Source organism: Daucus carota, chromosome 3 (genome assembly GCF_001625215.2).
Source record: "Daucus carota subsp. sativus chromosome 3, DH1 v3.0, whole genome shotgun sequence".
In the NCBI taxonomy this organism is placed as follows: Eukaryota; Viridiplantae; Streptophyta; class Magnoliopsida; order Apiales; family Apiaceae; genus Daucus; species Daucus carota.
The window spans coordinates 3,591,803-3,613,780 of record NC_030383.2 but is presented as its reverse complement, the minus strand read 5'-3'; the positions used below and the strand labels follow the sequence as shown (position 1 = coordinate 3,613,780).

At 34.4% G+C, this 21,978-nt stretch overlaps 4 protein-coding genes and 1 pseudogene across 4 annotated transcripts; 1 reads left to right on the top strand and 4 right to left on the bottom strand.

Moving 5' to 3' along the window:
* Positions 1 to 141: 141 nt before the first annotated feature.
* Positions 142 to 2,771, top strand: LOC108210986 (probable folate-biopterin transporter 7). The gene is made up of 2 exons (XM_017382457.2): positions 142 to 721; positions 1,511 to 2,771. Exons 1-2 carry the CDS (start codon positions 367 to 369, stop codon positions 2,566 to 2,568), a joined length of 1,413 nt encoding a protein of 470 aa, XP_017237946.1. The 5' UTR covers positions 142 to 366; the 3' UTR covers positions 2,569 to 2,771.
* A 155-nt stretch (positions 2,772 to 2,926) lies between these two features.
* LOC108213180 (uncharacterized) lies at positions 2,927 to 4,336 on the bottom strand. The gene is made up of 2 exons (XM_017384948.2): positions 4,076 to 4,336; positions 2,927 to 3,352 (listed from the first exon to the last, which is right to left on the bottom strand). The coding sequence occupies exons 1-2, from the start codon at positions 4,260 to 4,262 to the stop codon at positions 3,159 to 3,161; spliced, it is 381 nt and encodes a 126-aa protein (XP_017240437.1). The 5' UTR covers positions 4,263 to 4,336; the 3' UTR covers positions 2,927 to 3,158.
* A 1,328-nt stretch (positions 4,337 to 5,664) lies between these two features.
* Positions 5,665 to 7,244, bottom strand: LOC108212073 (CBS domain-containing protein CBSX5-like; annotated as a pseudogene).
* LOC108211284 (uncharacterized) lies at positions 6,955 to 9,842 on the bottom strand. The gene is made up of 4 exons (XM_017382841.2): positions 9,733 to 9,842; positions 8,950 to 9,417; positions 7,754 to 7,998; positions 6,955 to 7,548 (listed from the first exon to the last, which is right to left on the bottom strand). The coding sequence occupies exons 2-4, from the start codon at positions 9,396 to 9,398 to the stop codon at positions 7,307 to 7,309; spliced, it is 936 nt and encodes a 311-aa protein (XP_017238330.1). The 5' UTR covers positions 9,399 to 9,417; positions 9,733 to 9,842; the 3' UTR covers positions 6,955 to 7,306.
* Positions 9,843 to 11,665: 1,823 nt separating this feature from the next.
* On the bottom strand, positions 11,666 to 16,123 carry LOC108210384 (probable tocopherol O-methyltransferase, chloroplastic). Its single transcript, XM_017381641.2, has 6 exons — positions 15,698 to 16,123; positions 13,807 to 13,976; positions 13,073 to 13,177; positions 12,747 to 12,950; positions 12,274 to 12,376; positions 11,666 to 12,152 (listed from the first exon to the last, which is right to left on the bottom strand). Exons 1-6 carry the CDS (start codon positions 16,026 to 16,028, stop codon positions 12,049 to 12,051), a joined length of 1,017 nt encoding a protein of 338 aa, XP_017237130.1. The 5' UTR covers positions 16,029 to 16,123; the 3' UTR covers positions 11,666 to 12,048.
* Between the last annotated feature and the right edge of the window lie 5,855 nt (positions 16,124 to 21,978).

Sequence of the window (21,978 nt, the reverse complement as noted above, 5' to 3'; positions counted from 1 at the left end):
GTTTATTTAATGAGAAAAGGTATTTCCATGTAAAACACCATTCAAATAAAAGGTACTGTAATTTAGAAAATATAACTCTTGCCGACCTATTTTATTGCCAACAAACATTGCCTTAACTTATTTGTGAACAATAAAACTGATGAGTCGACAGAAAGTGACACTTCTCTGTTAACACTTTCTCTAATTTACCCTCCCCACTTTCTTCTGCTCACAAAACCCATCCACAGTTCCACACACACATAACACATGTACTCTCTCTCTCTCTCTCTCTCTCTCTCTCTCAGTCTCTCTCTGTGAAACACACACACACACATAATTGGCCTGTGAATTGCTAGTTTCACCCTACAAATCTTGATCCGGTGAAAGATGGAGAACCCATCTTTGCCCAGTGATCACAGTTATGAATCTGAAATCACCAGGAGAAAAAAACCCATTACTGATAAAGACAGTGTTGATGAAAAAAGTGTAAATCTTGGAAAAAAAGTTGATAGAATGAGGAAAATGATACTGGGTATTGGGTTTTGGGTACAGGGAATGAGGTGTTTCCCATGGCTAGGTGTAAGTTTTTTCCTTAAAGATGGTCTAAAACTTGACCCTTCTACCCTTCAAATTCTTCAAGTTTCTGCTAATCTTCCCATGGTGGCCAAGCCCTTTTATGGTATTTTGTCTGATTCTTTCTATATTTTTGGACAGCATCGGCTCCCTTACATTGCCATTGGAGGTAAATTTACTGTTTTTTCCTAAAGTCTGATCTTTATTAATTATTATGTTGATTTTAACTAATAGCCAGCGAATTTGAAGTTTCGTGTGTATATGTTTTTTATGTATAAAAATTGTTGTATGATCCAGTTATGAAATTGGATTTCAGAATCTAGCTGTGTAACTATGTATGCTTGTGAACAGTGTATATTAGCAAAGAATGTGAGATAATATTGGATCACTGCAAATGGGGTAATGTGTAACTCTCTCTAGTGTATAGGATAGATATGCAGGCTTTAGGGTGACAGTTTTGGGTTCAGTTGTTTGTTTTAGAACTTCACCAATACAGTAATATGCGATAAAATGTTTACGTAAGCTTTATTGAATGGTGTCTAGTAAAAATAGAGGCGGATTTGGGTCGTGTTAGACAGTGGGGCCATTTGAGATATTACCTCCACTCTAATGAGATTTGGTGAGGATCAGGTAAAAGTGTGAGATAAAAATTATTTGTTTCTTTATTTGAGGTATTCAAGTTTAAAGGCAAGACGATTATGTGAGTTCTTATACTTTGGCATTGATTCTTTAAGTATGGAATTAGTTGCATGCTTCTTATCTTATGTTCCCATTTGGGAATGTCTCTTATCTTTTCTTATCAAATTAAGACTAGTGATCTGCTGTTAAATGGAATTCGTGGATTCATATATATGCATTTGTAGTTTTGATTTTGGATTCCTTTATAAATATGACACTGAAAGAAATTATTTATAAGTGGAGTAGTGGACCAACCTATACATTCTTGTGTATCATGCAGCATTTTTACAAGCCCTGTCATGGCTTGCTGTTGCATTTGTTCCCACCTCAAGCAGCTCATTTTTCTTGATCACTGTATATCTCCTACTTGGGAATCTTGGTGCTTCGATAGTTGAAGTTGCAAATGATGCCATTGTTGCCGAGACAGGAAAACAGTCCAGTTCCTCTTTGAAGAAACCACAGGCTTCCTCCGGTGAATTACAGTCATTTGTTTGGATGGCATCTTCCATCGGTGGCATGCTCGGCAACCTTCTTGCTGGTGTTGCAATTGACTCTATCTCCCCACAAACAATGTTCCTGCTCTTCGGGGTTCTTCTTAGTATTCAGTTTGTCATATCAGTCTCCATTCACGAAAGTTCTATTGACCTTCCTAAGACTTCATCTAATACTGGGATTAAAAGGCAGCTATCAGAGCTACTAGTTGCATTAAAGAACCCTGAGATATCTTATTCGATAGCCTGGTTTGCAGCATCATATGCCATAATTCCAGCCTTGACAGGCACCATGTTCTTCTATCAAACACAGTACCTAAAGATTGAAAACTCAGTGTTGGGGATTTCTAAGGTGATTGGGCAGGTAACGATGCTGTTATGGGGAGTAATTTATAATAAACGCCTAAAGTCAGTCCCTCCAAGGAAAATAATTGCCGCCATTCAGGTCACTATGGCAGTTTCAATGGTTTCTGATGTGTTATTTGTCAAAGGGATATATCATAACATGGGAATACCAGACTCAGTGTATGTTGCCATTTTCTCAGGCTTTATTGAGGTTCTATGCTTCTTTAAAATACTACCTTTTATGATTCTTACGGCTCAGCTCTGCCCTAAAGGTTGTGAGGGATCAATAATGGCTTTCCTTATGTCCGCTATAGCACTTGCATTTATAGTCAGTGGATATCTAGGCGTGGTGCTTTCATCATATGTTGGGGTTACAGCAGACGATTTCTCAGGTTTGCCACAAGGTCTTCTGATCCAGGCAGCATTTACACTCTTGCCTCTGTACTGGTCCTCGTGTATCCCAGACGATGCAAATATCAAATCCAAAAGAAAAGAAAACTGAGTTCAATCTTGGTTTAAGAGTTATGTTAGTAATATATTATGCACAGCTTATGGTCTTAGTAATATACTCTAGGATGTAGTACATAAGATTCCATCACCCTGATACTTGGTCACAGTGTTACTACAGTGTGCTTCCATCATAAAGTTCTTGTGTTTTATTTGTAAAGCTTTCATGAAATCAATGTGATACAATTTTTTTCCAAAGTTTCTTACAGTGACCTCGAATTACTTTATCAGAGTTATACATAAGGTCAACAATGGTGGGGAGATGGAACTCTGAATGATATATAGTTGTTTCAGATAGTACGTATATGGTAAATTGGCTATATTGTCTACAAAACTGGCTATAACATTGAAAATTGTCTAAAATAAAAAGATCAACATTAATATTAGAAATTTGTTAACAAGAGCCTTAACAGTAAAATTAAGCTTAATAACAGTAACCAAACATTACTGAAACAGTCAAACTAAGGCTAGTTGCCCAGCTAGACACTGGACAATACATAGAGTAATAAACAAACAGGCCAAGCTAAACCACAAAAGGATGCATACTCCAGTAACAGCATCAAACACTTGCTACCAAGTACCTAATCAGACGCGACCATCCCACAAAGATTCGCCTCCAACTTTGCCGCTTTTAAGGAGCATTCCCACATCACCGGGAGGATTCAAACCAAGCTTACTGGCCCGCTCCCACCTAGCAACTCTACTCATCCCAATGCATGGACCATACGCCATGTTCATGTCAAATTGCCTCAACACCTCTTCGCTTCCATCATAATTATCTTCACAACATAGTCATCAAAATCACATTTAGCAAGATACTTCAAGAAATGCAGTAACAGTATGAACTGAAAAATTCAGATCATTCATACATATAGCAAATTAGCAATTTTATGTTCAAAACACAAATTGCCTAGCAACACTATACAATGTTTCACTCTAGGAATCACTGCACTAATTGCCTAACAATCACAAATATGAAACCAAGCCCTGGATTAATAACTACTCAAAAATTCATCCAAAAACATGTTCCCCCACAAACGCACTAATTGCCTAACAATTATTTATAATTTTGTATGTTCCAGATAATTTATGCAATATAAAGTAATAAATGGCTATGTTGAACATCAATATCACACCGCTTTTCAGAATAAAACCTAATTTATTAATTACACAGATATTTATACAAAAAACACAGGGTCTCCCCCCACCCTCTTGCGTATGTTAGAATGTTGTGCTCTCTCTCTCTCCCCCCTTCTTTTCTCTCCCTCTCTCTCTCCCTCCCTCCTCTCTCTCTCTCTCATGTATGTTAAAATATTGTGCACTTCTGTAAAATAATATATTCAGCATCCTCTCAATTTTCAAAATATCAAAAAACAGTGAATACAAAACCCTGGAATAGTAATTACTCAGAAAACAATTCAATAAACATAGGGCTAATCTGAGCGTGTGTGTAAGAAAGAAAGATAAAGAAACCAATCTATCTCTTTATTGAGAGAGATGACCTTTGAGATCGAGAGCGCCGCCGTGAGTGACGAGAGCAGGAGGCTGAACGACGTTAGATCCAAAAGTAGCAGCGTGCTTAGCCAACGACGGCGACGCTTTCGCAGATTTGCCGGCCACCGGCTTAGTGATACCGCCGGACTTCTTCTTCTGACGGTAGAAACCCTTGACGTCACTTTTCGATGACATTTTTTGAATTTTGAATTTGTTTTGCTTTCTCAAATTGGGCCGCTCTTGAATGCCCTTGTGTAATGTTTATATACACACATGCGTGACAAGTAGAGGTGGCCATTCGGGCGGGCCGGGGCGGTTCGGGCCGGTTCAACCGCGGGCCGAATCGTCAGCGGTGAAACCGTAACCGGTAAGTCTGAAGTGGCGGTCCGGGCCGGGACACTGACAAGCGGGAGTTAATGATCTTTATCTCGTTTAAATCAAACTTCTTAATTTCCGTAATTAATTAGTAGTAATAATTAATGTTTAGGATATCAAAAGTATACCTAAAATGAATTTTAGTTGAGATGTTTTAATTATTGAGATTCTCTTATTGTATTTAATAATTAGACATGTGTATTTAGAATTTATTTTGAGAATAATTTAGAGTGTTGTGGCATATTTTTAATAAATTTCATGACAAACTTTATACTAGTTATTACTACAAAACTGAATATTTTATTTTATTGCAAGTCTATTTTTTTTTTATAATTCTAAAGCCCAATCTTAAACTCTTCCAAAAAGATAATTTGTCCTTTGAAATCATAGTTGCAGAAATCAGTAATCAGAATTAAACAATTGACCTTTTAATTCAACATATATTAAAGATTTGGTTAGATATTTTTCTGATGAATTAGAGATTTTTAGTGAGAACTGAATGTAATCATTAATCGATAATATATTTTTTAAGAATCAATAAATAAAAATGTCAATAAACAGGGGATCCACGGACCAAAGACCAAAACCAGTTAATGCTCTATTTCATCACTCTGGACCAAAACTTTCAGTTGGCCTACTGAGTCAAAATAAAGTTTTCAGTCAACTAATTGTACCATTAAAAAATTTCAAATTGGCCACTCCGTTAGTCTCTGTTAAGTTTTTAGCGAATTAATACTCTATTTCATCATTGTACTCATCAAAATTTTCAGTTGGCCTACCGAATAAAGAACAACTTTACAAGTAATCTCAAGAAGATGATTTTCATGCATTTCCTTCTATCCTTGCATGTGTAAGTCCGACACATGCATCAACAAAATCTTCTTGTAGCTCAGATCTTGTTCTGAAATAGTAAGTGGGAGGAGCAACACAAGTTTCAGGGCAAAGGAGGAGGCCTTAACAATCTTCTTGATTGGGTACCTTCATTAGCATTTAATTTAAACATTATGCCATCTCCTGGAACTAGTCGACGAGAAACTGGAATCAGACTATAATGAAGAGGAGGTGATGGTGATGATCAATGTTGCTCTTCTATGTGCTGATGTCAGCCATCAGTTAGGCCACCTATGTCTTCAGTGGTTAGCATTCTTGTGGCGGGGCTATAATATTTCAGATGCAATCCAATTACGTAAAATAAAGGAGCCAGATCCATCGAGCAGTGACACAAGAATTGTCTTGGTTTGTCTGGTTGAGATGCATATACCAAGTATAAATATATCTTGTTCCTTTCACCCTGATGCTTCATATTACTCTCAAACTTAGTCGACGGCAGATCAGTGTCGAAATAGAATATTCTTCCACCAGTTCCAACATTCCTGCTAGCTCTCTCGTTTGCAGCTCCAACTTCACCAGTTGAATCAATTCCTCTGATGGATTGCCGCAATCAATGTACGCCATGAGATCACCAGCTGAAAGAGTCATAGCGGAAAGAGGAAGCAGGGGAATCATAGTGCACAGTCATTATATCCCCATCAATCATGTTTAGCGACTCAATTGTGAATGTTTCAACAGGAGAGAAGACCCCTACGCAGTTGAGGAGGAAGTGAACTACATCTTCCTGTGTTAGCCAGCTGAATGAAGATGGTTTTCTCAGGACCCTTTTTCTCGAAGTATAATCAAGTTCTGCATCCCATCAAGGATATAATCGATTATTTTAATGAATTTTTTTTCGACTCAGTAGGCTAATCGAGAGTTTTGGTCTAGTAAGTGACGAAATAGAGTATAATCCTAATTTTTATAGCAATTCTGTTAAAACTAAGGTTGTGTTCACTTGGAATGAATGGAATGGAGGGAGAATGGAATGAATTTTGTACTCTAAAATGGTGTTCATCAAACAAAATGTATATAATTTTCATTCCTTCAATCATTCCAACCTTACTATTTTAACTATAACTCTAACCCACATGTTTTAGAAAGAATGCTCATTCCATTTGAACATCATGTTTCTTCACAATCTTTCTCACAAATAAATTAACTACATTCATATTTTGTCATCATTATCTCATATTTTCTTCTTTCTTCTTAAAACTCCTATATAATTTTTCATTCCATTCTCCCCTCATTCCATTCCATGAAGTGAACACAGCCTAACGGTTTCCGTTAAAGTCAAAAACATTTTTAACAGTGCTGAAATGTTTTTTAAGTTTAATCTCGTGATTGAAAGTTTTTAGATACTTTATTATTCATATGAAAACTTTTTAGACTCGATAGGCCAACTGAAAATTTTGGTTGAGTGCAATGATGAAATAGAGCATTAACCCCTATTATTTCGTGTTTGTGACAAGTTATCTGTGAATGCACAGACGATGAATATTGTTTCTTAAAGGAATTAAGTTTTCATTTTTGGTTTGTCACTACTGAGTTATAACAGAAATTTGTGGGAAGGATGCTGAAATTTTTTTTTTTAATTTTTTTTCCTAATGTTATAGAGTAAACAGATTATATCATATAATAATTTCAAAAACGAATCATTAAAAATTTAGAATTAAAAGCAGAATAGCCAAGATACAGGGCAAGTGACCATTACCAAGTACTACTGTCACAAATAATATGCAACAACCTCAATCACTGATGTAAACATTACACTGTTATCTTCCTGTTGTGGAATCTGTTGGGTCTGTAACTGTAAGTGGCGCCTGTCCCGATGGAGAAGAGCACTATTCTGTCTCAGATGAATAAAAACTAAAAAACCTCCAAGTATAATGGCTTCCAAAATTTACTTGTTGAGTTTCTTCTGGTGGCCATTACAACTTGAAAGGCAAGTGCATGGACAGAAAAACAGAGAGAAAAAACCTTTAATAACGGTTTTATGCAGCACATTTTAATCTAGCAAAGGTCAAGTAACCGGTGTGACCTCTTGCCTCGCTGGATGGCCTAGCCATGACAACTGGAGGACTGGGATTTTCCAGCCCATTGCCTTCTTCATTTAAACGTTGTTTTCTCTTGCAAGGAGGTAACTCAGTGGAACGATCTTCATCTCCTTGGAAGCTGTTCATTTTAACTTCTCGAACTTCATATGTTCTGAGAAGTACCTCAAATGTTCTTATATCTACAGAAATCCAATACCCACATACCGTCAAGAAAACTATGTAGATAGGCAAGTTAAACTCACACAAATGAAACTATAACCATTTGAGATCATAAAAGTAAAGAACAATATGACCGTGTTGATGGCAATTGGCAAGTAAATCAGAAATCAGCAGCCAAATAAAATTATGTTAAAAAGCCAAAAGACATCTGAAAGAGAGCTTTACCAGTAAAATTTGATCGAAGGGTTTCACATGAACGCTGCACCTGCTCAATACATGGCGAGAAAGAACACAAGATCCCATCCTGTTTCAACATTTTTCCAACAGAAGGAATAGCCAACCAAGGTTGAGGCAAATCCAGGAAGACAGAGTCTGCTTTACCAGTAAATTTTTCTGGAAACCCTTCACCCTGAATATCCCTAACTCCCACAGTGACCAGACTACTTAACCCTGTCTTTTCAAAATCCTCCCTGTAATAATAATTAAACATATTACAAGAACTACGTCATTCTCTAATATGTGAGCATGTTGAAGCAATTCCAGTAAATGGTGTAAATGCACTAAAATTATGTAAGTGATATATGACAATATCAGTAAACTATGTTTACATCCTAAAGAAACTTCCTTCACTTGCACAGATAAATTAAGGCAAAGGAAATAAGAACTTTGAGCAAAAGATATGCTATCATAACTTGACCAAGCATGTAATGTATTGAGTTCGGATTTAGTATCAGAAACTCGGTAAAATAAATATAAGCATTCAGGAATTTTTGGTAATACAAAACAGATACCAAGTCCAGGAACTGTTTGTAATACAGAACTTAGAGCTAAGAACAAATACCAATTCAGATGTGCAGTTAAAAAAGAATTAGAGAGCCATTGTTGTAGAACAGAATAGGGAGGCCGGAGGCCTTGCTAAGAGTTTTAGTTAAAAGCTGTTCAAATTGGTTCAATATCAGTCCTTTCGGATGCCACCACCTCCATCTTACCTTGGGCCCTAGAGTTTATTTTCGTGCCTTCATTTGGTAAATGTTGTTCCTGCTAACAACACGTGACAGTAGAGATATTCCCTCTACACCTATAAATGCTTAAATATTAATATATGAATTGTATATAAGTGAATCCTTGCTTTTAAACATAACAACCTTTTTGCACACTGTTGATTCTAACATTAAACGTTTAATAGGAGGGACTCACTTGTCTATCATCATATTCTTTACCAGCATAGATGGATAGCAAAAAACCATTATATTCCAATAGGTATTTTCAGCTCAAGAATCAATCCTGACACCTATAACATGATTGGATGAATAGCTAAACCAATCTAAAATCTCCCGTCTCAAAAGCGATACTGACATTTAATGATTCACAAATACCAAAGCATGAAGATAAGTATGCAACACCTTGTCAAAAAAAATTACCTAGCAGAAGCAGCCCTTTGCTCATGAAAGTCAAATGTGTAGACATGTCCAGAAGGAGCTACAGCTCTTGCAAGTGAGGTACTTAAAGATCCACTTCCAGTCCCCGACTCAAGTACCACACAACCTGGAACTATCTCCAAATACATTATGACAAAGCTAATATCTGCAATATAAAGAATTTGGGTCCTATGGCTCAGAACCAGCGTCCACAGCTCAGGAGTCGGAGCCAACAAGTAAACAAACCCACCCTTACTACTAAAAACCTTCGAACCAAAGGGCTTCCCAATCCAATCCGAATGCTTAAACACCCCAAACCGATTCTGTAGCACTGCACTTTCACATACTTTAATCGCCTTCATGTTATCATGCCTTTCGTACACAATAACCAAATCTCCCTCACTCACACACCGCTTAAAAGATAATCTCTTAACCGAATCAGTTGGCAGCATCTTTCTGATAACAAATCTCCTGACAAACACAACATTTTTCATTCATTAACTATCAAATTCATCAAAATTTCCCAATTCAACTAATTTTCCATGTGCAAATCCTTAATTACTTGCGCTACAGCTCTCGAAAACACGAGAGCTGGAGACACAGTGATACATCAACAAGCAGACAACTACACTACTGAATTGAAGTGCTACATATAACAGAATGTGATTAGTACAGATAATGATACACATACACACAGTAATATAGTAGCAATCAACAGGTGAAATATGATATACGATTAGGGTTATTGAAGAACAGGCAAACAAGCAATTCAACGGAGGAGATTACCTCGATTAAGGCTTGAGAGCTGGGGTTCGCACTGAAATTCAATTTAGGGTTTAGGGTTTGCAAACTTTTTCAAGTTCTATTTTGCCGCATGTTCATTTATTCATTTTTTGTGATGTTTTTACAATAACGTTAATAATTTGAATTTTGAAGAAAAAAGTTGGTAATTTTTTTATTTTTTTGGCATAAGGAAAAGCAATTTCATTTAAATTAAATAAGTTAGAAGATACAGTTCTAGTTTTACATACTTTTATTCAATAAATATTAATTTAAATTAAATTTAGTTATATTGACAAAAAAATCATGTTTCTTTTCCTTTGTTCGAAATTATGTTTCAAATTCTTTTTCTGTTTTTAATTTTTACTTGTATTCTAAAAATTATTTTTCAAAAATTATATATGTCAAAATATTATAAATAATCTATTATTTTTGTTTAATCCTTGAAATTTATAACACTTTAGAAAGGAGGAAAAATCCTTTTTCAAATTAAACACATTCTCACGAATTTTCATTATTTCTTTTGTTTAAGAAAGAAGGAAAATGAGTTTCTGGAAAATTGATTTTTTTTTTCAACATAATCCCAAATAAAAATTTCTTGAAAAATATTTTTAACAAGTACTACACAGTTCTCATTATTCTCTAGATATTCTCAAATCACCCTCTAATGGAGTATTAAAATTTCAGTGACAAATTTATATGCTCTTCAACCTTTGGCTAAGATCTCAACTGGTTAACTATTTGACTAATAGCATTAATCATCAGATATGACCAAATATAAACAAATTGTTTAACATGTTGTGAAAGAGAGAACACCAAAACTACCTACAGTTACGGGTGAGCAAAAAACCGAATAAATCCGAAACCGAAACCGTCAAAAACCGCTAGAAACCGAACCGTATAAAATCGAACCGAACCCGAAACCGAAAATTTTAAAACCGAATCCGAAACCGATTATGCGGTTCCGGTTATAGCTAGGAACCGATCCGAAAAAAACCGAACCGATCCGATTTTTAAAATAATTATAATATTTATATAATATTTTATAATTATAATATTTATAGTATTATTTATATTTTAAAAATACAAACTTATATATATATCTACTAGAAATCTAGAGTTTCTGGGATTAAATTGGACTTGGGTCTGTGCTAGTAGTTTGGGCTCTTGATATGCTACTTGCCTGCTTCTGTTTCTTCTTGTTTGCTATTTTATTTTTTAGTTGTTTCTTTTTTTGCACGTAAATTCTCTTTCTTTGCTAGTGATCCTAATGCTTTTTAATTTATTTCACTGCTAGTCCTTTACTCCAGAAAGAGACTTCCTTCAACTCTATCCTGAGTCTCCTGACTAAACATACACATTTTAAATAGCATTTGATGAGGTTTACAATACACTAGCAAGACTTCTGGATTTGTTTATTGCCTGTAACTTGATTTAGTGCTAGTGCTGGTTCACAGAATGTTCTACCTAGCAGGCAACATGCAATAGCGTGATTGAACTAAATTTGTATTAATACCTATGTAGACTTATGAATTTTTATGTTTTCTATGTTTAAACTTCGGATGGATGCATAATTTTTAGTTAAGTTTAATTATTTATGTATAATTTTTCTTTTTTTCTTTCATGCGGTTTTATAACCGAAACCGAACCGATAGAAACCGAATCCAAGATTTTGGAACCGAAACCGAAACTGAGGATGAGGTTGCGGTTGAGGTTTTTGATTTCTAAAACCGAGGGCATGCGGTTCCGGTTGCGGTTTTATCCAAAAACCGCACCGAACCCGCATCCGCTCTACGTAGGCTACAGATATCCAAATTATCATTTCAGAATCACAGCACTAATCTATGCTTCTCCAGAACCTCTGCATTATATCAAATATTCAATCCCTTGAGATAATATTATGCACAAAAACGTTGATTTGATAGGAAAAGCTTCATGATGAAATGTAAAAAAGAAAATCATAGTAAATTAGCTAATAGCCCGGAGCAATTCCATGAAGCAAACACAGTCTGAAAGTATATCAGCTTTCAAGAATGAAAGGGAGAAGCATCCACCCGGTAAAATGAAACACAAAACATAGGCACTTTACCCGTAGATGTCCGCGCTCTGCCCCTTCGTATAGCTGTAAAACAACGCATACTTGTTGCCTCTACTGAAAAAAACAGTACTACTAACGGAAACAGGGTCCCTGTCTTCCTGTAATGTTGCAGCGTTATTATTTAGCAGTAACTGCCATAATACGGGTTTTTCCAAGCACGTTCCTAAAGTTTTGCTGGCGAAGGAGGCTAAAAAGAGAGAGTTCATGGGTAACTAGCTCTCTTTCTATTCAGGTTTCCGACATGTAATAATTGAAAATTTGATCAGGTCCTTTTTATATCCTTCAATCATCAATGGCATCACCAGCGCCCCTCTAATTGTCTTCCATCCTGTTGTGATATTAAAAAAATATATATTCAACATATATGAAGGCAATGATATGGATATATAATATTTTATTTAGCGGAAGATGAGAACATATATCAGTTAATTGAAATATAGGGTACTCACCACTTCGAAGCAACGATGTGAAACCCTTCCATGTCAAAGCTGATTCTATTACTGCAGGCCAAAATGGTGCAACATTCTCTGACCAATCTGCTGTTTTTATATCCTACAAAGAACCAAGTAAAATGCATGTCAGATGCTTAATTACCAATTATTTCAATACCTTAAGGTGCTACAGTAATAGGAGAATTTAATATGTGTATCTTTTGTTTTCGCGAAATTCGTTTGATTCAAGGAGAGAAAAAGCACAGGATGTGATCAATAAATGAGTTAAAGAATGTTTGTGACTCAGAAAGCGAGGTGCCACAAAGCTGAGACGAGCCATTAACATGCACGTTGTCTAGTAATACAATTCAGCATATAACATACTATAAATGCCTATTCTAATGTTATAAGAATATACATATAAGCTCTATGACTACAGAGATAGTTTTGAAAGGTGTGCTTTGAGGCGTCAGGTAAAGACGTAATATTACCTGAAGAGAAAGGGACTCCAGTAATTTCACATAATCAGAAGCAGAACACCAAGCTGGAAGATAGTATGCATCACAGATCCTGTCCAACAGTTTTTTCTCATCTGTGCGCAATGACTCCTCAGAAGGGGAAAGAATTCTATGGCACCATGTAACAATAATTATTGTGGCTCCTGGTGCAGCCACTCGAGCTAATTCACTAACAAACTGCAAGTTTAAAAAGTGAAATGGGATATAATGCTATGTCATTAGAAAATAATATATATTCACATAACGGAAACCACAATCTGTAACTTAAATTAAACTAAAATTTGCAGTGGTATAGGCACCTTCTTTTTGTCAGGCATATGTTCACCACTCTCCATGGACCAAACCAGGTCAAATTCTCCATCCGGAAAAGGTTGATTTAAAGCATCTCCAACTTGAAAGGAAGCCTGCATGTTTTAAGGTGTTACCTTATTTTTCCATCCTTAGACTTCTTTAGAAGCAGGATAAAATTGGTTAGGTCCATAATCAGGGGGAAGCAAATTATAACAACTTCACTACTTTTTCTTTTTAAATTTTTACACTGTAATAATACGTTATCAGAATACAGACAATTGGTAACTTGGTTTGGTGAGTCACGGCGAAACTCATTGAGTTTTACTCTGCAATAATATGTTATCAAAATACAGAAAATTGGTAATTAAGGGAGCATGGAAAAATATGTGCCGCACCTAGAAATTGTTTTTTTTTTCTTCAATATACTATCCAAACACATCCCCCTCTCCTTTCTGGGAAGTCTGTCATTTAGTTGAACTTTTCCTAAACAAAAATCAAAATATGGAGTACACTTTTACGTAGCATCTCTAAACATATGCCTGTGAATAAGTTCAGGTCGAATTGCCAGGCGTTGCACTATTTGTTACTTATGGGGTGGTCAAGCACTATTTTTGCTAATATTTGCTATATTAGTGACCTCGTTTCTCCTTTATCGTTTCTTTTCCTATTTTGCCAAGTCTCATTCTTCTCTTAGACATGAGAATCAAGATAAAAGACACACGAACACTAAGATGGAGCATACCTTGTCGGCTAGTCCCTGAGCTGCAGCAAGAGCTTGAGCTCTTTGGGCTTGTACAGGGCTCAGGGTGATGCCTTGACATTTAGCACCATATTTCCTTGCTAAATACCTTGAACTGCCTCCTATTCCACACCCGACATCAACTATCTTTTTTGGTATTTTAGCTGGTTCCGCTGGAAAACAATTATAGTTATTCAGAATGCAGACATGTAGTTTTCCCGAGAAACATCAAATGTCATGTAATATTATAATGAGCATAAATCCACAGTTCGTGGTTTTTTTTATCAAATAAAAAAAAACATTTATACATCATAAAATTAGCATAATGCCACAGTCCATGGTTGTCTGTGCTCTATCTGTTATATAAGAAACTGGTTTGATTGAGGAGAGTTTATTAGTTAACATTAGCTTCACTAGGTTGCACTCAGTGCACAAGACAAGAGACTCGCGTTGACAACCTTGCTTTCTTTTGTTCAAACCATGACTAACAGAGTAACAGATAAGAAGCTGACACATGACTATAACGACAATCACAACTTTCAACCATTCACTTGCTGGCTAGAAGAATATAAGGTAAAAAATACTGTAATTTCAATTATAAGGTAAATTTTAGCAAAATTGGTATGTGAACCTCGAGTAAATTCATCAGTTAAATGGAAGACAAGAAAAAAAGTCAAGCTATGTGAGCTTTGCTCTTTCTCTCCTGGCATATACGAAGGATTTGAAAATTTCTGAAGCACTGGTTGCAGGTTTTGTCCGTCTATAGCCAGTAATACATACATGTATGTAAATAAATTTGAAATGCAAATGTTGGTATACAAAATACATGAAATGTTTGGGTGATATAATACACGTAATTTTTCCAAAAATGGAGAAAAACAATTAAACAATATATAAAAGTTTAAATATACAGTCCGTGGCTGTCTCTTTTCTATCTATTACACAAAAAAACTGGATCAGTGAGAGGATAGGTTATTAGTTAGAATTTGCTTTGCTAGGACTAAGTTGTACACTTGTACTCGATTCACAAGACATGAATCTCCAATCAACAGCCTTACCTTTATATTTGTTCGAACCATGACTGAAAAGTCCCAATTAAGTTGACACTTGACTATCACGGGAATCACAAACTTCACTAATTTAAGTCCTTCACTGGCTAACAACATTTGGCCATGAAAAAAAAAAGGTTTCCATATATGGGTGTCTATATATAAACCACTCACCATGTTCAAGAGGCTAAGAGATACTGCAGCTTTTGGAATTTCATTGCATTTATAACACTTTATATGCTAGATTTATAGGTTACGATGTAGTACTCTCCAATTAAACCCTCCTCTTAACAGCGCGAGCACAAGGTTTTAGAAGACCCTTTAACTTAACATCTAATTCTAACGACCTAGTAGCATATATAGCTTGGCTTACCAATCCTCCATTCCACTGACAGGTTCTCAAAAATACTTAACTTCAATTATATAGCAATATATCAATATACATACACATATATAAGCTAAAACCAGCAAAATTGGAATGCAAATCTGCAGTAAATTCATCAGTTAAATGGAAGACAAGAAAAAACAAATAAAAAAAGAATATTAAATCTGCTTTATTAGTCAATCATATAGTAACATATCGATCTACATACATATATATAAGCTAAAATCAACAAAATTCTACCAAAACTGGAATGCAAACCTGCAGTAAATTCATCAGTTAAATGGAAGACAAGAAAAAAACAAATAAAAAAAAATATTAAATCCACTTTATTAGTCAAACTATGTGAGCTTAAAAGATTCAAATAAAGTAATTCTCGAAACCTCTTTCAGGTTTTGTTTTGTCCGCCTATAGTCAGTACCACCACGTAAACACGTTTAAACAAAAAGGAGCAAAAACGAACCAGAACCATAAGCAAAAGCGAGCGTCTCCTCCACCATACGAATCTGAGCGAGCCGATGATCCGATATCTTAACCGACGAATCCGGGTCATAAAAGCCATGATGCATATGCTCTCCCCATATATCTTCCCACAGCCCCGACGACTCGTCGTAGAGCTCCGCTATGCCCTTCTGCAGCACCTCTATCTCCGCCGACGAGGCCGCCGCGCAGGGCGGCTGCAGCTGCTTTCTGGCGCCGCCGAAGCTGAGGCGCGTGGCGGCGGACGAGAACGTGGTCTGGAAAGTGTTGAAGGCCGAGAGTATCTTGACGGAGTAGCACGTGGTGGTTGTCATTTTTTTATGGTTTAGTTTTTCTGGTGCGGCTCTGTGCAATTATTTGGCAGCGGCGAATGAGAGGACAGATATTTAAGGGGAAATCTAACGTTAATTCTAACTGTTTTCACTTTTACTGACAACTGACGATAAGTACTGTGTGTATAGAGTCTATAGACTGTACTCCCTCTGTCCCATTTAATTGTATACGTTTCTTTTCAACTGCTCGACACGCATTTCAATGCTCTTATAAAATATAGTTCTGTAACTTATTTTTGAGATTTTTTTTTCTGAATAAAAATATAACATCCAAACTTTAATTCAGAAAAAGAAAATTTTAAAAATAAATTACACAACTATACTTTACAGGAGCATTAAAGTCCGTGCCGCGTCCCCGTCCCCCAATGTATACTACTCAGGGGGACGGAGGGAGTAGTAGTTTGCTACCGAGTGCACTATCCAAATTATTTTAATTATTACGAATTAGATTTTATATTGAATTTTTAAAAATAAATTTTAGGATAATATCTTATACAGATTTTGAATATGTGCAAGATAATGAAGAAAATTTGTATTTAAAATGAAAGGAACGAAGAAAATTGATATTAAAAAAAACTAATATAGTGCACATGGTAAGGCCAGTTTCTGTTTTCAAGCTTCGAGGTAGATTTTTGGGGGAGATAAATATTTGTAATACAATTTGATCGAAAATTTTCATTTTCAATACTTTACGTATATTAAATACTGAAAATATTTATATTAACATAATTTTTACAAAACTTAAATTTAATATGACTCATCAGGACTAATCTAGCATTTTTCTAAAATCAATATATATATATAAAGGAGGATGCGGGCGTCTAGAATTGTTCGATTCAGTCTTCTGATTTTTCTTAAATTTCGGAGAGAAAATATAATTATAATTCAAAAATAAGGTTCAAGAATTCTAAAAGTAATACAACTCTTTTCTTATTGAATTCTAAAAATGATACAACTCTTTTTCTTTTTATTTAGTATTTCTTATTGAATTCTAAAGATAATACAATTTTTTTCTTATTTAGTAATCCAAAAAGAAATAGAATTATATTTAAAAAATTAGGTTTTAACCAATGACTAGGAATCATAAAATAATAATAATTAACAAAAAAAATAGGATATATAAAATAAGAATCATATATTGATTTTATAATAATGTAAATGATTCTTGATTAGTATTGTGTTTGACGTGCACGGGAGGCGGCCCAAACTAATTTTTATCTAAATAATAATAATTTTCCAATTAGTATTATGTTTGACGAGAAAGTGGCTAATATAATTTTTATCTATGTTATAATTTTTTTTTGTTGAAACGGCGGTTCAAAATAATTACAAAATAAAATAGGATATATAAAATAGGAATCATATATTGATTTTATAATAATGTAAATGATTCTTGATTAGTATTGTGTTTGACGGGAACGGGAGGCGGCCCAAACTAATTTTTATCTAAATAATAATAAATTTTCTATTAGTATTATGTTTGATGGGAAAGTGGCTAAAATATTTTTTTGTCCATGTTATAATATATTTTTTTTGTTAAAACGGTACCACGGTTCAAATTAATTTTTATCCAGTTATAATCTTTAATTTTATCATAATTAGAATAATTTTATTAGTGTTGTGTTTGACAGTATAGCGACTTAAACTAATATCTAAATTGTAATGTTTTTTTATTAGTACTGTGTTTGACAAGAGAGCGGCTCAAACTAATTTTGATCTAAATTATAATATTTAATTTTATCTTAAAAATAATAATTATGGATTAATATTGTCTTTGACGGGAGGGAAGTTCGAACTAATTTTATTATTAGTATTGTGTTTGACATGATGTCCACTTATACAAATTTTTGTACTAATTATAATATTTTTTTTATTAGTGATATGTTTAACGGGAAGATGACTCAAAATAATTTTAATGCTATTCATATCAAAATTTATAACGCCGCCGCGAAGCGCGGCTTTTTTCACTAGTATGATATAAAAAAAAATCATCGCTCTAATTTGTTATTTTTTCTGTTATTTTATTATTTGACAATATTTTTTTTATTTGACATATATTTCAAAATATGATTTAGAATAAAAAGACTATATACATGACTTTTGCTAGACTGGCGTGGTCCATTCATTAGAGTCCGGTGAAATTGGCTGTTACGTCACGGGAACACGAGGCTACAATCAGGCAAATTGACTTGATTCTACTGACGAAACACGAAATAATCTAAAGGTCGTGTATCCATTCTTGGAAATCCCCGAATCACACGAAATTGCTAAAACTTGGATACCCCAGCAAGGCGCCAACCGTTTTCATGCCTTTTACAGTAACGAGGGTTGCAGATTGTAATTAATCAAAATTTTCAGGTAAGCGATTTCTTTCAACACGATGTCCTAGGAGGCTACGACACATTCCACATCTAGGGGCGTATTTGATTACTCCCTCCGTCCCTCCCAATTGTTTACATTGGAGGGGGACACCGAGATCAAGACAATGTCCAGAAAATAAGTAAAGTTAGATAAAAAGTGGGTAAAGTGGTGAGACTTATCAATATTTAATAATAGATTTGATATAGTGGAGGAAAGTAGTGGGTGTAATAGTAGTTTTTATTATTAATTTTTTTTTTGGTTAGGAGTAGTTTTTAGGGGAATTACCTTGTATACTGTTTTTTCAATCTTATTTTCAAAAATACTACCTTCTCCAATCTTATTTTTAAAAATACTACCTTATCTAAAATCTTTCAAATATGCAACTAAATGCAACCTCATATGCAACTAAATGCAACTAAGTAAGTTACAACTGATGTATGTGTGCCCCTGCGGGGCCATTAGATTACAATAGAATCAACTGAATACAACCTCATATGCAACCATATATGCAACTAAAAATCCTGATTTCAAGGCAACCATTGTATTTTTGAAAATATTTTAGAGAAGGTAGTATTTTTGAAAATAAGATTGAAGAAGGTAGTATTTTTGAAAATAAGATTGAAAACATGATTATGAATAAAAAAAAGCCCTAGTTTTTATTATTAAATATGAGATTGTGGGGAAGATAGTGGGTGTAATGATGAGAAAAAATTAGTATTTATAGTAACGTAAAGAAATGAGAGGAACATCCCAAAATAGTAACAAGTAAAGAAATGAGAGGGACAGAGGGAGTATGATTTAAAAAAAAAATCTCATTTATGAAATTCGAGTATATTCAATTCGAATTTTAAAAGATTCAACAGAATTTTGAGATATTAGATTGGAATTTTAAAAAATGTGACAGAATCTTGAGATATTCGATTGTGATTTTAGATTATGTTATAATATCTGGTGGTATTCAATCAAGATTTCAAATTATGCTTTAAAATTTAATGGTATTGAATTCGTATTGTTTAAAATCCATTAAAATATGATTATATTGAGCTGGGATTGCTTGAAATACATTATAATATGATGATATTATAGATTTTTTTGTACTTCATAAAATGATGAATTTTGTAAGTTTATTTAGTATATTTTAAGTTTTTTGAAATTTCATGAAATCAATGAGATTTTGAAGTATTAGTACTTAAACTTAAAGAATCTACATCAACTCCGTGATATTTTATCAAAAATTCGCATAAAATTAAAATCAGATAAAATTCATTAAAATTCGTAGGTTAAAATCAATTTTTTAAAATCCCAACCCCGTTGAAAAAAAAATATTAAAGAATCGTCAGCGTGACCACGTGAGATTGGTATTGCACGTGCAATCAGAAAAGCACAAAACTCATACAGTGCCCCGAGACGCAAAGAGCCCAAAGACAAGCTCGCATATATATAGGCCCACATGCAAAATTGCAAACTAGCCCATTCATGACGATCGACTTTTGTCTTCCCACCAGACGCAAAATGTTTCACAGATTTTAACAAAAAGAAACTAGAGCTTTCAAAAAAAGAAGAGAAACTAGAAAATGATTTTTGATTATTGCACTTTAAAGTTCCGTTTATTTACTCAATATATATGACTTAAAAGAAGATTTCAATATTATATCTAAAGTTGAGTACTTTTATCGAACAGTAAATTTTCAACAACTACTAATTTTCTGCTAATTAATTATCAACAAACATACCCCACCTCCAACAATACATCCACTTGGAGCTTTCAGGCCACTTCAGAATATTTTCTATCAGTGCGGTAAATCATATTTAATATATATATTTTTCAGCGATCAGATTGTACAAATATGAAGATTTTTTTAAATATTTAGAGTGAAATAACTTTTTAAGCAAATTTAAGTTGGAATATTGATTTTTATAATGATATTATTTCTCATATAATATTAATGATAGATTTTAACCAATTATTTTTACAATCTCCACAATCCCTTCCAAGGTTCTCAGCCTCAATACCCCATCTTCTCAGTGACCTCCCTCTCTTCCTCCACAGTCCTCCTATGCAGCTCGGCCACTCGAGCCAGCTGATCAGGGCTGAGTGCAAGAGAGTCTGTAGTGTTGAATCCATGCTCACTAGTCATGTGCCCGAGATGGAAACCGGCCAAGGTGTAGAGCCAAGATGGGCCGCCAGCCGGCTATCCACGCTCAAGTGGGCTGACCCAAGTAGGGTTGAACAAGAGAAGCTCTATCTCATTACGTATATTATATATATATATTTTCCTTAAGTTTCGAACGAGTCGCCTGTACTCGAAGCCTTTGGATAATTAAGAAATGAGTTTAGGTCCGTTAAGATACATGCACACTAGGGCTGTTCATTTGTTCGAGGTAAACATGAATACTAATAAAAGAGATAGATTAAGATTATAAACTTTATCACATTCATATGCAGTGTTCGCAATTTGCATCGAATTTGCAGCACTAACGGACAAGCATTAACACGGTCAGGTCAGGTGAATTGTATAGTCTGCACTGTGCAGAGGTAAAGAATTAAAGATGAGAAGCAGATAGATATGTGTGCATATATGTGTGCCATGTTTTACCAGCTGCATAGTGCATAGCTGAGGGAGCCGACTGGATGCGATTATGCGAATGCACTACTCCCACAGTTGTAAGGTGAGCAGCTAGGTTCGATTCTTAGCATGGAAGAAAGAGATCTGAATGTTATTCTCTCGGTCTCTTTTATTAAGATTAAAAATTATTTTCAGTGACATATTTTTTTTTTTTTCAATTGACAAAATATTAATAAATTTCAGTAGTCAAGCACAAAATCAAAGGTGACAATTAAAAAAGGACGGAGAACCGTATACTCACTCTATATCTCGGTTGTTTGTCTTGCGGCACCTATTTTAATATTTTATTAAAAGTTGTCTTTAATTTTCTTTTCAAATAAAAATTATTGTTTAAATATCTATACCAAAAATGAAAATTTTATAAATAATTTATGAAATTATATTTTATATACAATTTAAAATACGTGTTATAATAAAAAGTAAGATGGACCAGGATGGTATGCTTCTGCTGTCCGAAAATAAGATATAAAATTATATGATAGATGAACGGTTTGATATGACAATCCATTACAACACTGTTAAGAATGAACACATTTTATGTAAAGAAATCAGATTTATGACGGTTTTGTGATTTCTTGTTTCGCTGTGACACAACACGTTGGCCTGTTAACATGTCCCTGCACAGTTCAACATGTTGGGTTATTTATGTCATATCTTAATTTATTCAACGGGTTAATGTAGAAAAATTTAAGTTTAAAACATCCTTCATCCATCCTGCCATGATATTATTTACGTTATTTTTTGACACGTAATCTCCTATAAAATATAGTTTTATAATATTTTTTTAAGAAAAACTTTATCAATAAAAGTTTGGCTTTAAATTTTTATTCAAAACAAATAAATTAAAAAAAATGTTATAAAACTAAATTGGGAGCTGTTCCTTGACAACTGTGTGTCCGGAAGTAGTTATTTAACAAACGGGTTAATAATCAAGTGAGTCACCA